General features: G+C 32.7%; 1 protein-coding gene across 3 annotated transcripts in view; it reads left to right on the forward strand.

Moving 5' to 3' along the window:
- LOC112054562 (monocarboxylate transporter 13) overlaps positions 1–9,243 on the forward strand; it is a 60,970-nt gene extending 51,727 nt beyond the window's left edge. For all 3 annotated transcript variants that reach the window (XM_052884906.1, XM_052884908.1, XM_052884907.1), the window contains exon 15: positions 1,390–9,243. In XM_052884906.1, the coding sequence (XP_052740866.1) occupies positions 1,390–1,399 (10 nt within the window). In that variant the 3' untranslated portion in view covers positions 1,400–9,243. The remainder of the gene's footprint in view (positions 1–1,389) is intronic.
- The last annotated feature ends 9,275 nt before the right edge of the window (positions 9,244–18,518 follow it).

Consider the following 18,518-nt stretch of genomic DNA (forward strand, 5'->3'; position numbering starts at 1 on the left):
CCTGACTGTATTAAATCTTTGTATTGTGATTGGTTGACTCAACCTCAACTCATAAATGTGCCTGACTTTTATAAACTATATTAGACTGATATGCATATAGTATTTTTGGTGTTAAATAACCTATGGTTTTGAGCACTTTGATGAAAGGAAAATTAAATTTAGATAAATAAAAAAATTGTAATATTATCTATGACAACGCAATGCATTGGTGTTGGGAGTAACATGTCATAGAAAATACTATAATTAGAATGACATAAAATGTGGCGTCGGTCGAGTGATGTACAAAATGTGTTAATCCATAAATTTAGTTGATCGCACGTAGTGTGATAAGAAACGAGCACGCACCTTTTCAATATTGGAAATGCGTGCTGATGACGTCATCCGCATTTCTATTTATAATTTTATCATTATGCGATCAGCTTTAGATAGCCGTTGAGACCTCACTATTCTATTAACATTACTAACCATATTTGCGTTGTTGTAATACAACCTTAACAACACGTTCACGGTTATTTTTGGGTTTTATCTATAGACTATCAAACTTGGACATCCTGTGGAAATATTATATTTGTGCGCAAAACCTTTTTTTTTCTAGACGTCTTGGTCTGGTCTTCCCATATTGGCGATTCCAAGCTAACATTCTTTATCTTTATAGACTTGATCGCGCTTTAGTCTAGTTTTTCCTTAAAAAGTAACTAAAGACTCGTTATACTGACACGGCCTGATTGACAGTACAACATGACAAAAGCCTTCAATGACCATTAAAAATTAAGAAATGTTTTAGACACCAGTCTCTGACTGACATGCTGTCTCTGACTGAATAATTGATTTCAATGCATTTTATAGCATGACTTGAGGTCTTTTGACTTCGTAAAACTTTTATTAAATTGTGCTAAATCGTCAGCTTTACCATTTTATATGTCCAGTTTTAGTTTCGATATGAAACAAAATGAAATATTAACTTCACCACACTATACCATAAAGCTTGTACGATTCGCCTATAAATCAATCTCACTTCTCCTTTCTCAGTCCTCAATTAATGAGGACTTAATGATAACCTTGTTAATTTGGGAACACAATTAATTTACTATACAGGCCATGTTAGATGCGATCAAGCTTTCATGCACACACAATACTCAATATCTTGCATAATAATAGATACTCGTAATGCATATGCACAACGCAACTATTATTATAGATATCAAAATGGCACACTTTCTTTTGCACGCAATCACTTTTAAGTATTTTTGTAAAATATACAGTAGATAGATATTAAATAGTAATTACTTAAAGGAGCATGTCCTATTTTCAATTTCTTGCATTTGTAGATAGAATACTAACACAAATACTGAAACAGCTGTTGCCTCAATATGCTCCCTTTTCCAACAGGTCATTTTAATTGAAGTGTTGGAAGAACAACAGAAGTTAGTTATATATAGTTTGGTGCGAACATGGGATCACAAAGAAGCTACTGTTTTTGTGAAAAGAACTATTATCACACTGTTTCAATTGTGCATACTTTAATAGTCTAAGATCCGGCATTAGAAATATATACCCTCATCTGTTATTTATTAGTGATAACAAATAAATGATAGATAATATTAACAGTGCAATTCTTGTCAGTCACATTTTTCATACAAAATCTAGGAAACCATGATGTAGATCAAAGGTCATTTAATAAAGTTAAATTAAGCATAAAATAAGCTTTTATTTGCCATATTGGACGACTAAATAACGAATTAAGGTATATAAATAACATTACTCTACTGTTTATATCTAGCAGTAGCAGTGTGAAACCTACCATTACATTTACAATTCTGTTGGGTGAATCCTTCTAACTAGTTAACGATTTTTTTTAATTAACCAAAATCTTTTAATGTCCGACCACAATTTTACCTGTTTGCAATGTGTTAATGAGAATATTTACATCATTTATTTCTTGTCCCAAATAAATAACGGAGGGTATATATTTCTTACGCCGGATCTCGTACTATAAGGTTTGCTCTATCCTAGTAGTAGACTTTCTTACTCTTTGGATGTGACCAAAAATGAGGAACTATTAAGATCTGTCTGTTATTAAGGACTTATTGATTGATAGTTTCGTAACATTTGGTAGTATGGCTTCCTAATTAAATATAGTGCGTGCTTATTTAAAGTATTTCCTTGTTCTGGATTAGTTTTTCGGTTAAAGTCCAAATACAGTTTTGTAGGTCAGCCATTGTAACTTTCATCTAACATTTTTTCAACTTCTGCTTTATATAACGAGGTCTCAAAGCGCGAATGTGTATATTATGTAGATAGAATTTAATTGAGATTGTTAGGTAAATGAGACAACTTAGTCTCATAGAATGTGTGTTAGTTGTAATAAGATCAAATTTAATTGGCTATGGACATTGAGAATATTTTTTATTGATTAATTAGTGCCGCGCTTTCCTCTTTTTACAATATAACAAAACTAAGGTTTTAAAAGTTATACTTACTTACAATATGTAACAAAACTAAATTTTATACTTAATCATAACTATATAATAGTAAAAGTATTTTTTGATTTTCCGTCCTTTGTAGTCAAAACATGGCCTTGCTTTTTGGCCGATCATAGATTTTCCACCAAAAAAATTTGATCAGTTAATAAATATTTTCAATGTCTTTAAGCCTGTTGCAAGCTGTGAAGTTACTTTGTAAGAGAAGAATTATAATAATTATTATAAAATAATTGTTAATATACACATAATTATGTACGGAGTTATACCAACTGTATGATATAGTTATGGTGCGAAAGATATACATCAAGCCGTGGTAATTACGAATTATAACAGTTCAGTATAAATTATGTATTTATAATACATATTATATACAAATAAAGATCTCATGAAATGACGTATATACGCGTTACAGAATAATAAAAAATGTTAAGCTCTCAGACTATAGGTGAGCAAACAAACTGTATTTACTATTTTTTAAAACAAGTACACATTATATTATTTTCTAAATGACATTGTTTTACTAACATATTATTTCTGCAGTATATATTATTTATGTAGAATTTCGGTTACTTTAGGTGCCATATTTTTTTTTTATGAAAAGTAAGTTACTTATGTATGTACTTACAACTTACTCAAATTCAAAGCGTAAAATTGCAAATTGAGGCTTCATAATTATTTTAATTGTATGATTTAAATTGAAAAATCTTCTATAAGAAAAATGGAAATCTAACACTGCTTCGACATAATAAAGCGTGACGTCATACTATTCTAAGTACATAATTTTCTGATGTACATGGTTAACCATATTAAAAAAAATCAACCATTTTCATTTTGAGTTGATTTCCTTTAAGTTTTATATGTATGTATCAACTTAATGAAGTAATCAAAACGTTAAGTGAAAACATTGTAAATCTAACTTGTGATTATATTATGTACTTATACATATTATATATTATGTACTTAGATTATAATAGGGAGGCTTAAAAATTCCAGAGTATTGCTCGGAATTATTTTTAACAAAAACCTGCACTGTTTTGTACATAAATTAGATTTCTTTTTAATCGTGTAGTAAGTTTTTTTTTAAACAAAGATTTACATATTTTTTGTACTCAAGGACCTTACTCAGGCAGCAATAATTAGCAAATAATTATTATTATTTAATATATATAGGCTGTTTTGTGATGTATACATTTAAGTATCCATTTTTCTTAAAAAAATGGAATGATAAAATAAAGTGTGTGCATTTTGTTTAGGGATTGATACAAATTACTTAACTTGATAAAATAAAACAAAATTACAAAAATAATGAATGAAATTGTAAATACAGTAGGTAGATATTAATTGCACATTTTGTATATAAACACAAATAATTACTAATAGTTATATTTATTAATATACCATCTCGATGTTAAGATGAAATGTGAAAGGAAATAAATTCTAAATAATGACACCCAAAATATAACGCTTCAAAAAAGTTTTTTAGATAGATATCCATTCAAATTTTTAAAAGTTAGACGTTATCAAAATATAAACTGCTTTCTAACCAAAGGAGATGGTCCAAAATTGTATGGAGCCCAGGATCAGTTATTATTTATATATTATTATTATATATATTATATATTATTATTCCCTGGCGGAAATAAAACAAAAACATTTTTGACTATACAAATCTACGAATTTACTTTAATTCTTTCGAAATAATATTCAATCTCCCAATGCAACACTAATATGGTTAATAATGGCGGATTGGTTACGTTTTTAATGCAGTAGTCGATTGCTGTCAATTGTCATGTAATAGTTGCTTTAAGGGCGCCATCTTGATATAACTCAAAAACTGGGGTTTTGTTTTTATTTATTTCTTTTTATTTAGTTAGATTTATTCACTTATTTAGATTTTGATAAAATCCTTGTATTTATTAAATTTTAATGATACGGGATTCAAGAGTGAACCTGAAATGGACCATCTTCTTTTATTAGATTTCTTATTATTTTTGTAACACTATTTTGAACCTGCGTATTCGAAATTAACTATTAATTTTCGGATGACTAACTAACTTTTCGAGCTTCGCTATTTTTACTTACGAGAGAGATTTTATGAACTGATTCTTCTCCCTCAACATACCTAAAGTAGGTTTTATTGAAAACGCCATAAATTATACTTATAGTGTTAAATTGCATACGCACCAATAAATTAATTGTTAATAGGGTTAGTCTTGAGGTAGCGAGGAAAACTGGGCCATTGAGTCGATTAAATCTGTAGTGTCATTAATTTAAACATTCGTTTTTTTTCGGTTTTCAGGTTTTACTTAAACATAGTGATTTATGCAACAAAATATATAATATTGGGATATGCGCGAGATATCTTGACCCTTTGTAGGGTATAGCCATATACTAGCAGTTATGGTGCCACATAAAAGAGTAGAAAAAAATGAAACAAATATACCCGCTGTGTGGCAACACCACATTTACTGTCGTTGTCACGAAGTTCTGTCAATAAAGAGCAACCAATTATGATTGATAGTTTTATCAGATCCTTAAAATCAGTGGAAATTCAGATCAATATCATTTATTTAGATGAGATTTTCTTTTAAATTTAATAAATGTAAATCATGAAATCAGCTTAGTACTCATAATATGATGCACGGGGCTAAATCGTGATGAAAGTATTTTCAAAATAGATTTATTAATTTATTTGTATTAAATAACAATTATCAAGTACAGCGCTCGGCAAACATCTTGAACAAAAACCGGCGTAGTGGGGGAAAGTTCACGCAGGTACACTATAAGACAATGGACAAGGCGAACTGATTGACCAATAGCAGGCGCGCGCGCTCTGTATTCCCCCGCGTTCCCTTCACCCCACCAAAGAGACTGACAAATCGACTTCTGCGCATTTTAATGCATTGTTCAAGATGTTTGCCGAGATTTATACCAAGTGGATAACAGAACACAAGGTTACCATATGAATGACAATAAGTAACTACAGCGCCCTCATTTATTTTCTACTCATTACACTATGCAGGCTATTACGAGCAACCAAAACACACTGAATTTCTTACACACAATCACAATACTTGTGTGTTTGTGTGTGTCTACCTCCGCACATATCTCAGGTACGACCAACAAGTTGTACACAGACTATAGTAGTTTGTCAACGGCAGTAATGCTTCGTAAAGCTTCGCATACACTGCGACTGTCGCATCATTTCATCATCATTTTGTCGCTAATCTCGCATACGTCGCGTTTGACGCGATGTTATACAACATCAAACAGGCAGTTTTCTTGCCCACAACAATAGTATGCATTATTTTACTTGTAATGCTATTACGTCCTTAAAGTTTTTACTCAATTGAACTGAGGATTTTACAATTTATCGTGTGCCATTGCTATGAACAATGTAAATAGCTATATTCTACTGTTATAGTAGTGTTATTAGCTGCGAGTGATCAACACAGTCAATTTTCTAAAACCATTCGATACCAAATATGTCTCGTTGTTAGATATCTTCAAATGATGTATACTTGCCACATTGGTTATATATTTGTTGGATAGAAGGGCATAGAGTATAGTGATTAATGGATAGAAACGAATATACAAAGAATAATAGTTTTTGGATCTGTCACTTGATAAAATTGCCGCAGTTTTTTGGAGAAGGTCTTGTTACATGAAGTTAATTTTTGACGGTATTTTGTAACACATCCATTGTTTTAAAAGTTGCACTGCATCTTTTAACACAAAATCATATATTTTTGACAGAGGGGTAACCTCTAGCGACAGGTTCTATAGAAGGTCTCTATCTATCACTAGATGTATACTAAATTATAACTCTAAATACTCTATGCTATTCTATGCAACATACTCGTATGTGTAGGTATATCTAAAATGTAGGTAGTATACTGTTTAGTAGCGTAGTTTTATTGGTTGGTTCTAATATATTTTTTATAAATTTAAAGTGATCGGAAGGTAGTATTTTAACTTATACAAATGTTTTTTTTTATTTCATTTTATTACAATTTGATTTTTTTTTAGAACACATCGATGAAATTGCGCTACTTTTGTATAATTAAGTACTGGATGAACAATAGGTATAAAATAAAAATGTCTTAGCTGTTGGTCAAGTAACTGAATACTTTCATTTAATTGCTGACAATACAAAATGTATGTGTGTTTTTATACTTTGTTGAGGCTACCTAAAACCAACGTCCATGAACTATTCAGTAAAAGGTTTAGCTTTGAAGTTTGTGTGTAGGGTTGCCAACACATTAAAAAAATATAATATTTTTCAAATTGTCTAAAATAAGAGTGCTACGTGGTTATTCATTCACATTTAATTTTTAAATTAATGAAAACCAACAATAAGATAGACATTTTCGGATACTATATTGCTTGTGTTGAAAATTAATGTGAGGACATATTATAGTATTTTCTTAATATTTATAAGTTAGCTGTTGACTACAATCTCACTTGACGGTAAGTGATGATGGAATCTAAAAATTTTATTTTTGTTAATATATAAATTTCTTTGACAGTATATGTATAGTACGCAGACCCGAAATATAGTACAAAACTATAGCTTGGCAAATTCGTTCGTAACACTCCCGTTGGTCCGCGCGGGCCGGGAGAGGGGTAGCGATGCCCCATGCGCACGACTCGCGCAGTACTTCCCCCGTCGCCCCCATATCATGGGAGTAGAACTTACGAAGCTATATATATTATAGTACGGTTGGCAACCCTATTTGTGTGTTTGAGTCATATGGGTAATGTGAGTGACCATGAATAAAGTATTTATGAAATATAATTATTGCCTTTCATCCAGAATGCGTCATTTGTTATTTTAGAACTATCTCACGAAAACCGTTCAAACTCAGTTTATCGTGCAAAAATAGTTAGTAACAAATTAAATGGCCAATGGCCATCGATCTTCTATTAAAAAGTGGATGCACAATCAGCGACCAAAAAACGTCCCCACTCAATGAGTGCCAAACAAAACTTTTTGGCACTCAATTCAAGTAGTTCCATTTGTAAATTCCAACCTTGAAGTCGATCCTTAAGGTTATATTGGACTATATTTAAAGGCCTTTAGGTATAATTTTCTTTACCAATAATTCTAAAACTGTCAAAGCAAAATTAGCCATTTCTTAAGTGAAATTTTCTACATGATTGTGCTTCCTTTTTTTATAAGAGGTCAATGCTTATTTTTTTAATGTCTACGTATTTCAAACGTTCGTATTTGTATACGGTTTTAAATATCTTGAGCATAATAAAGAAATGTGCTATTTAATCCGTAGATATCAATGCGAAAGTGTTTGTTTGTTTGTTACGCTTGAACGCCTAAACCACAAAAATGATTTTGAAAATTATTTCACCACACCAATGGAAATGGTACTAATATGTCATTATTTTAACGTACTTCGTGAGATAAATTATATGCTATATTACTATAAAGTTAGCATTAATTTACTTTATAACATTTATGTATATGAAAAGATATTTTTGTGTCAATATATTGCATAATTTAGCTAATAAGTGTACTTAGTTTAGTGAAGTAATAAATTGAAAGATTAGGCTCTAGGTAATAATAGGAAAATATGTGATAAAAATGCTTAAATCGAAAAACACGTTTCTTTTATAACAAGCCTGTAATATTATCATGTATTTGATTTATTATGATTATTGTATAATGGATTGTAATGTTTTTTTTTAATAAATAAATAAGTTTATACATAACATGAACTGCTATAAGTAATTGTACGATATGCATTAATAATAAATATTATTCGAAAAGTTATTAAGTAAAACGTTAACTGTTGTTATAGCTTTATGTAAAAAAAACCAAAAGTGTTATTATGTTTTTAAGATACTCATATTGAAAATATGAATTTATATTGAGTCGATACCTAAGATGTTTGAATAAGCATAGACGCGTCTTCGCAACATACTGGCTATATAAAACGATTGTCAATTAGTCGCGGATTTTTTCTGTTAAATAATATATATTTTTTATATCATAGTGGCGGCGGGTTAAAATATAACCATTTTAAAAAATATTCAACAAATTTAAATTAAAATAGTATATCATATAACTTGCAGTCGAATGACCAAGTTCAACTGATATTACTGGTGCCCGTAAATTGTCATTTTTATGATCAATTAAAAATAAATATGTTGATTTTTTTGGAATTTGTACATTATCCCCTTCAACAACCTCTTATTGGGATCTCAAAATGATTCCACAATTTGACAAAATTCCGCTAAATCAAAAAGTGACATTAAGAATTGCATTATCAGGAAATATTGTCACTTGGGATATATGTGTAAGAAGAAAATCGTTCGTATTATATTATTTGTTATTGCCTCCCGAGTATAGCCATTACAGTATAACTTAAAAAAAAGTAACGTATGACGCGTCTATTTATAAAACGTCTTAGGTTGATGTATGTCATCATAAAACTCAACAAATTTTGATCGTAAATGAAATGTACTGGAATGATTAAAAATACCTATATATTGTTGTATCATTTAATGTAAATAAGTTTGAAATATTGTAATTACATTGAATTGTATGAAATATATATTAATTTTGTAACAATTTACGCTAGTTCTAATCTAGCGAAATTGGCTCAAAATCATCAGGACGGCCTGAGTTATTTCATGTATTTTATACAGTATTGGCTCAAAGTATTGTTTTATTTGTGTGATCTTCTGTTTACATATATATATTGTAATATTCGATGTTTTGAAATATATAATTCAAAATACATTACGACTATTTTCTGAGCAAAAATCCTTTTCTGAAAAAAATGCATCTCCACTATGATGGCGTATTTTTCTTAATCTCTTGTAGATTAAGAAATTATTAACCTATTCTGTGAATTAATCTTGGTTTAAGTGAATTGAGTTTTTGTGTAAGCGAATAAATAATTTGGCTCTTGTATTCAGATAAACTACTCGTAGTTCGGTAATTCCTTGAAGGTCAATTGTTTTTTTATCAAATTTTCATTAAATACTTACCTATTTGATGAATTTATTAATTTGTATAATATGCAAATTATTTTAACCTGCCCTGTGCAAGTACATTACACATTATGTTTGTCTATGAAGTGCAAGCCTTAATATCTTGCTTATTCATATTTGATATAAGTTAAAATCATTAACTTATATTATACTAAAAGAATTGGATTTGTCAATTTATGTGTGATAAATCAGAGTTTGCAACCATAAAGTTCAGGAACCTTAGAACCTAACCTTATTAATTCCAGCTACCAATAGGTATAGTCGGATGCAATTTTTATGACGTCTCGGAAATCAGCTGCGAGTGTCGCTACGCAGGTCATCCTTATAGACGCGGCTGCGGGTGCCCTGCCGCCCGCTTAGGTTACCGCTGATACCTAAAATCTGGTGTCGCACGATGTTCCGAAATGTCATTAAGTTTGCATTCTATTATATCAATTGAACTTTTAGTCTAATAAAATGTTTTTTTTTTCAAGTAGGAAATTCATCAGAAGAAAAGTTTTATTTTCAAACTAAATTTCTATTTAAAAGATATAGCTTTCCGAGGTACAATAAAGTCATGTTGCTCTTGAAATCCACCGAATTTTGTTTTTGTAAGTAAATAACAGATTCATTAAAGTATTGATGATGACTACCATGTGTTTTATTTATTCACACCTCTCTAAATAAATGGACTTTATGATAAATGCTGTATTTTAGTATACATTTGTAAATAATGTGGTAAGTAATAGTTAATTGGACATGGATATAAGCAATTACCTGGCAACAACCTACGGCGACTCGCGAGCTTTTAATTCGAAGTTTCCTTACATAGCAATCATGTTAGGATCGGTCTGCATGGTCAACATGATGGCTTCCACATATAAAATGCAGTTACAGCTCTACTAGCCTTTACACAATGTATGTGTATGTGGCGTGTGGTGTGCATAAGGCTCTTAAAAAGCACTAAATTAACTGTACAAACAAAAAGTACTTCTGGGCAGGTTATAGTATACTTTTCATCACGTTACGATCAATATGAGCAGAGCAGTGAAGGGAGATGTTGGGAAAACGGGAGAAGTTACTCCATTTTTACAGCAATACTACTGTAAAGATTACACTAGGTACTGGATTATAGAGGTCTAAGGGCGAACGAAGTCACGGGTGTCTGCTAGTGTAAAAAAGGGCGTCTCCTGTGAACCTCAGAGTCAGTATAGATTTAGAGGGTCGAGGGATGTTCAGGTCGATGTAGTTCGTGGGCTGAGGGAGATCAGTTCTACCCTCCTCATAACCTGTTGAGTAGAATCCACGCCGGGGAGAATACAATGACCTCGTACTTCGTTGCGAAGTTGTTTTACAGAGAAATAATTATAGATAATGATGACAATATTTATTAAATAAGATTTTGTCCTTATGTAGGCAGATTCAAGTTTGCGGCTTTGGTATATTTTAAATTTTTATATCAATTAAATTACGCACATTTTTCTTTACATAAATGGTCTGGGTAGGTGGGGTTGGTATTTCTATTTTTAAACTCGCTTAGCACATGGGTTATATATTATCTATACAAAGTAGGTTCCTTTTAGCTCCCTGGACCATTCATGTACCTATAGTATGGTCCAAGCCTTAATCACGAGCCTCCCCATAAAGGCTAGGCAGTTAAGAATCCGTCTGGCGCCGGATGAGATATGTGCATAGGAAAAACACTACTACCAATTAAGTGGCTTTCACACATGCCTACCTGTTCATAGCTGCATTCACATAATGTTAAATAGGTACAAGAAAATTTATATGCGACGCAAACAGATTTGATTTACGACGAATAAATTTTTCATTTGTTAAAAAAACTAAACACTTGAAATAAATGATCTTTATTTCTAATGGTGAAAGGAGAATATTGAACAGGAAAAAGGATGATAATGATGAAAAAACTATTATTTTCCTTTAAATCTTAACAAATAAAATAAAGGTTTATACCTACAACGCATTATTAGATAGGTACGATCTAACGATGGATGGCCACGCTTTCACACATAAAGTAAAACTATAAGAAATTGTAATGTTATCATCAATTGTAAATTATAATACTGTATGATTTTATAAAAAAAACAACTGTTGAGTTTCTTGCCGGTTTCTTCTCAGCAGAACCTGCCTTCCAAACCGGTGGTAGAATCTTTACAAATAATCAACTGACGTGTCAAAAGTGTTTGTAAACTGAGCCTACTTGAAATAAAAGATTTTTGATTTGATTAAATAACTAAATTACCTACTATATATAAACTTAATTAATACTTAAATGGGAATTTACGAGTATTAACGATAAAATTAAGAACTAGAACCGGCAGGCATTAAAACGTTTAAGCTATCACGTGACCATCAGGGTCACAGCGGTTCGCGAATGGAATAGGAAATAACTAACAACTTGTTTTTACCGAAGTTACAACGGATGTCAAACCGCAGGCTCGGAAACACGTGGACAGACTGTTTTATGCCATACAGAGGCATATATATATGCCATACAGAGATACCTTGAAGTATCCACTACCTACGATTTTTTTATAGTGTACCAGAAATTATGAACACTAAAGTCAGGGGCGTAGCGTATTTTGGAGGGGCCCTGTATCAAAATTAGTTGTGGGGCCTAATGGACGAGCGGTAAATCCCGAAAAATATCTTTAGTTTTTTAGAAAACTTTATCTACTTGGCCTGACCCTGCAGTGGGCCATTAAATTAGGACGATGATGATGATAATGATGGTGATTGCAATTTTTTTCAAGAGGCCAACACTAATTATTGGTTTAAAGATAGCTTACTTAAAATATTTAGATTGCCAATTTCACGGATAAGGAGTTTTCCTAATTTATTTTTAATTAATGATGACTATTACTAATAAAATAAAATGTACTTAACTATTTTTATATAAATAGGTTATTCGGTCAATAATTTAGTAAAATGTTGTTGTTTTTGTGATTCATTCGTTCAATCACCAGTCAAGAAAACGATTTTACGCAGGTCCTTCCTAATTCATCAATTGTCAATCCTCTTTTCTAATTAATTAATAATTACCTACCGATAATTAATTGCTGTCGATATATTTACATTTAACGATGTAAACATGACAATCACGAGAGAAACTAGCACATCTAGAGTCTTATGTAATAATAATATATAGTACAAGGAGATAAGGTCACAGGCCAAAAATATATCATCATCATGTTATTCATGATACACCAATGATGTTTATACGTACGAGTATATATAAACATAGCATTTGGCGAGGTCTGGTTAGGGTTACCAACAGGGGCGTAGTCACCGCGAAGGTAAGGTATCAGCCGTGTCAAAGATACGGATAATAAGATTCGTATTATAAGTATATGCCGGACTAGTGGGCCCCGTGTGCAAGCAAAAGATTTCCCTGGTTAAGCGTGCGCCCAAGAGTTAGAAACATCCTAGGTACATTGGTTTCATTGTCATATTTATTTTAAGCAAGCATTTTTGTTTCTTTAGTGATATACAAAAGCCCTTCATTTGGGGGCCCCCAAATAAATTTGTTACAGTGCCCCTCCGTGGCACAATACGCCACTGGTTACCAAATTGTTTAAAAATATAGACTTATATCAAATATGAATCCTAATTCATAACTAATATTAAAAATGGCATATTATTTGTTTTGATCTCTATTTCAAAACAAACAAACTCACATTTCCTCTTTGCTAACATTCGCATTTTTAGTGCGTTAAAACCTCTCTTGTTATAAACATGAATAAAGCGTAAAAATCTGCTACTTCTCAAAAGCCAGCACGATCGAAATTCCACAGTTAGGCCATTACTCTTTCTAATAATTATGAAACCAATTTCTACGACACTCCGCCTCCAATTTTTATTTTACAAGTTAGTACTGTTTAACTTGTATAATCCTTTCTTACCTGTGATAGCTTCCAGACAGATTTCGCTATTTTTTTAAGTATCCGTAAACCTTCATGTTTGCATTCACCAATCACCACCGCTTAAATCTAACAAAATATGTAACTTTCCTAATATTTGACAGATGAATCCGTAAAAACGGTATTTACACTCAATAATTTTTAAAAATCCGTTCCAACTATATATCCAACAAATACACCATGGGATAGACGTGAAATCTATCCCCATTTTAATATAGAGGAATTTCCCTAAAAAATTACAACCCATAACAATACAATTGCTACAATTATAAAGTAGTCGCTCAAATCTGCAGAGACGACCCTGAGTATTAGATAAGTAGATCATTCATGTCTGATGACGATGGGGCCGAAGATTATTATTAACTATCAAATGATATATCGTTTAATAGAAATGCACAGTGTAATAACAGACTAGAGGTAGCAGTTTTACTATCGTATTTATTTTGCTATGGCATGCTTTACTACAAAGTATTTTTACGGTTTACGGTAATTACTTAAGTACCGTACTACAAAGTATGGGTAGATAGTATTCATTCACTAGTACCTACTATACTAGTCCGGATGTTCTTAATCATCACATCCGATAATTTTTTAATAATGTGTAGACTGTGAAGTGATATGAAACTTGAGTTTAGGTACTGTGAAACTGAAACCCTGATATACAGGATGTCCCGTAATTAATGGATATAACGCAAATGGTAGATACACCACCTAATTATCTAAAACTAATTTGAATAGTTTTTCAAAAATCCTTAGGATGACCAAGCTATACTTTGTTTTTAAATTTTCTTTCTTGAATCAGTTTTTTGAATGCTGTAGCTGCTGGAATTAAGATTTCAAAGATATGATTTTTGTTAAACATTACGGATTTCGGACACTGAGAAATTTCGGACGAAAAGATATCGTGAACTTTCCCGAATGCGGCCCAGCTGAGTTGGATTCGGCAGTTCATCTCTTTCTCGAAATTGGTCCTACCTAATCCATATCAATATATAAACATATTGAAGATAAATTAGTACCTATGTTAAAATATTAAATGAGGAAAAAACACGACCTAATTACAGCTACAGGTAATGTCACCAACGCGTCACCAACTGTATAATTCTAAACGTAAGGAAAATTGATTTAAGGAAGTAAAATTTACTGTTTATTAATATTTTCCTAGGAATTCATCTAATAGCTTAACTGACGCACGGTAAACCTAACTGTTCTGCTAAAAGTAAAATATCGTTTACGTGTGTTTGTCCGTTAATTATCTTGTCAATTATTATGCCCTCGTCTCTTTCCTGTTAACACTGAGGTGAAAGGTATACAACCTAGTTACTTTATTAGTTAATAGTATATTATAGTATTTACTCCGACATTTTCCTGAAAAATACTGACAGCGCCTAACTTTCTAATTTGAACTAATATTATATAAATATAAAATGTTGAGGTACATTTCATTTTTTATTACGAATAGGCTCCGAAAATACTCGAATGTTTTTAAAAATTCTTTCACAAATGGAAAGATTATTAGCCACGTTTTCCCACGGGAACGGGGAATTACGCGGGTGTCTGTTAGTTAATGGATATAACATAACCTATTATAGATGTTTGATATATCTGCATTGTTTCAGTAAACTTCATTCTTATTCTGGAAATGGGGTTATCTCTACAATTTACTTCAGCTAGGCTATTCTGTAACGATACTTTTATAACTCGCAAGTGCGAGTTTCGAATTCACCTCTATCTCTCTCTGTTTAACACGATACTATAGAATGAGAAAGATAGCGGTGAATTCGAAACTCGCACTTGCGAGTTATACAAAATATCGTTAGAGAATAGCCGTGCAGTACTCTGTGCTTATAATTGACCTAAGTGAATTGCTCTACCGCCGACTATTGTAACGGGTTAACATATTACATCAGTAGTTCAACACTTTCAATAGCCAGTAAAGACTAAGGACGTTTTGTTCACGGATTGTGAGCTAGTCAGTTAGTTTTTTCCGGTTCTATTTACCTTGTTGATATCTAACTTCGTGTTTAGATATACTATGAGTTCCAAGCAGATCGTTTATCTGTTATAAAGATAAAAAATCTTTGCGTATAAACCCAAAAGCAATCTGAAAAGAGTAGGACGTTAATTTAATTTAATCATAATACAATGTAGCGCGTTGTTCGTTAAAGTTTAATCCAGTTCAAGGTATTTATCCACATCCGCTAAAGCCAAAAAACGTTTTCTTCATAAAAAAAATGAAAAAAAAGCAAACCCGACTACAGCGAAAATCGGATAAAAGCCGGGATAACTCGGTAAAACAACTTCTCTCCTCTTATTGTTAAAGTCAGTTAAAACTAAGTTTATTTTACCTGGGCCATAATAACGAATCAAATGACGTTCTTTTTTTTCCAAAATCGGATGAATAGTTTATGCGCTACGCACAGAATACATAATATTATGTACAAGTACGGAAGAATATTATATTATTACATGCGCATAAATTTAGTCGAGCACTAACCTACTCGACTAAATTTTTGGTGTTCAGACACGTTTAGCAGCTTTATTTTACGCTACTCGACTAAAATGCTAAAGTAGTCCGAACTAGGCTTTACGGCTCGCCGTCCGCGCACTTTGGTCTTTCCGCAGGTAGAGTGTGCTTAATGTCAGTTTTCATACTATGACGATCGCGTAACCGTAAACGCGAATTTCTAAGGAATTGAAACAGCGTCATCTAGTAGCCTACTGCACAGCTGTTTCAATTCCTTACAAATTCACGTTTACGGTTACGCGCTAGTCACTGTATGAAAACATTGAAAATTGACACTAGGCACACTGGTAGATTGACGATACGTATATACGATTACAGGTGATACGTTTACGATCTCTATCCGAATTTATATGAGTACTATTACCCTAGTCCCTAGGTAGTCATAACTTTTAATCATGTTTTGCCATTCACTTTCAAACAATAGTAGAAAGCACATCCGTCCGTTACGTCCTTTTTATAATACAATGATGTTTTATGAATTATGATAAATTACAAATAGGCTAAACAAATTCCATTTGCGTCCCGCGTCTATACGCATATTGACGAGGTCGCTAGTGATGTGCATTTGTGCAGTTGTCGACTTATCGATAGTCCGTGGCTGCACACAAGGTCGTTGACCGTTGTGTGGTGTAACCGGTGCTAAAGTTACATCAGTCGGCCTTGTCCGACACGGTACAATGGCGGCGTTGTGCTGTAACGTCTCGATACCGGCAAATTCGCCTGCCAAATTGATGGCTATTTATAACATGAGATTACCCATTTACCCAGCGAGTGAGTGTGAATGGTAGACAAGGGAAATATAAGGTTTAATATTGCAATACAGTCAATGGCGTACCTACAAGATCAGAGGCCCTTGAATCTTTACCAGAAAATCGCTATCGAACTGAAACAGTATGAAAATTCATACTGTTTCGCGTAGCCGTAAACGCGAATTTCCAAGGAATTGAAACAGCGCCATCTAGGGGCACTATTGCACAGCTGTTTCAATTCCTTACAAATTCACGTTTACGGCTACGCGATAGTCACAGTATGAAAACATTGAAAATTGCCACGGCACACTGGTAGATCGACAATATTCTCTACTTACCCAGTTACCCAGCGAGTGAGTGTGAGTGGTAGACACGGGAAATATTATGTTTAATATTGCAATGCAATCAATGGCGTACCTACCCAGGGGCTATCCCGGATCCGGGGATGTCCCGAGGCTCTCAAGATCAGGGGGTCCTTGAATCCTTCCCAGAAAATCGCTATCGAACTGAACTAACAAAACAAAAGAAAACGAAAAAGATCTGATGAATATTTTTACTTTATAAAACCTAACCAGTTTAGCTAATAGTGGGGCCCAATTTTTTTCTTTGCACCAGGGCCCTTGATTACCTAGTTACGCCACTGAACGCAATAGGTATTTCTATTTTTAATACGGTGTTACAAAATTTGATTGAGTATTTCCAACTCGGAAATCATAATAGATAATTATGGTTTATAGTTTATTTATAGTTGACATTGACACAATCGAAAAACAATAAATAACTAATTTTGAATTAATAGATGTTTTCCGTATTTGAAGAAAATATCGACATTCATAGAAATATAATATCTATGTTTGTATTTTGAAACGGTTGGTCACCCTAACTGTGTGAGTGAACTGGACCACTCGACGTGTTTTTCACTTGAAATTCACTACTAACCGATATTTCATTCATATTGATGCCAGATGTAAAAAACCTTTAAGAGTAGACTATATACTAATACATACATTCTTAACATTAGCTATGTTGTGAAAATATGTGAAACGCTTTTGCCTTTGAAATGCGTTTTACTAAAAATGTAGAAGATGCCTTTTCAATCAGGAAATACAGAGTTCTTTTTTTATTCTCTACAAGTTAGCTCTTGACTACAATCTCACCTGATGGTAAGTGATGATGCAATCTAAGATGGAAGCGGGCTAACTTGTTAGTTGTAGGATGAAATCCACACTCGTTTCGGGTTCTACACGACATCGTACCGGAACACTAAATCGCTTAGCGTTACGTCTTTGCCGGTAGAGTAGTAATAGCCACGGTCGAAGCCTCCCACCAGCCAGACCTAGACCATATACAAAAAGCTCAATCCCAGCCTCAGCCCAGCCGGGGATCGAACCCAGGAGCTCCGTCTTGTAAATCCACCACGCATATCACTGCGCCACGGAGGCCGTCAAAAATAAGAAAAAAAGAAAATATCTATTTTTATTGTACCTAGGTACTTTATATTTCTAGTTCGTTCATAGTACAGTCTACCTACCTACAGTTTTTATGCTTATTCTACTCGTATTTGCTTTTAAATATAGGTCCATTAAGTATACCTATATGAGCTTTTTACTTGCTTTTTTGAATTTGAATCTTTGAATCCATCACTGCTTTCCATCAGGTGTGATTGTAGACCAAGGTATATCTGCTTGTCAAGTTTGTCTGCTTGTAGTGGTAGCGTGATTGCCAGAAATCGCAATCGAACTGAATTTTTTACGAAAATTGAATTGAAATTGAATTTTTGAACGAAAAAATTTCGAAAACGAAAAAGAGCCGCCGAACCAGTTTA

Source organism: Bicyclus anynana, chromosome 13 (assembly GCF_947172395.1).
Source record: "Bicyclus anynana chromosome 13, ilBicAnyn1.1, whole genome shotgun sequence".
In the NCBI taxonomy this organism is placed as follows: domain Eukaryota; kingdom Metazoa; phylum Arthropoda; class Insecta; order Lepidoptera; family Nymphalidae; genus Bicyclus; species Bicyclus anynana.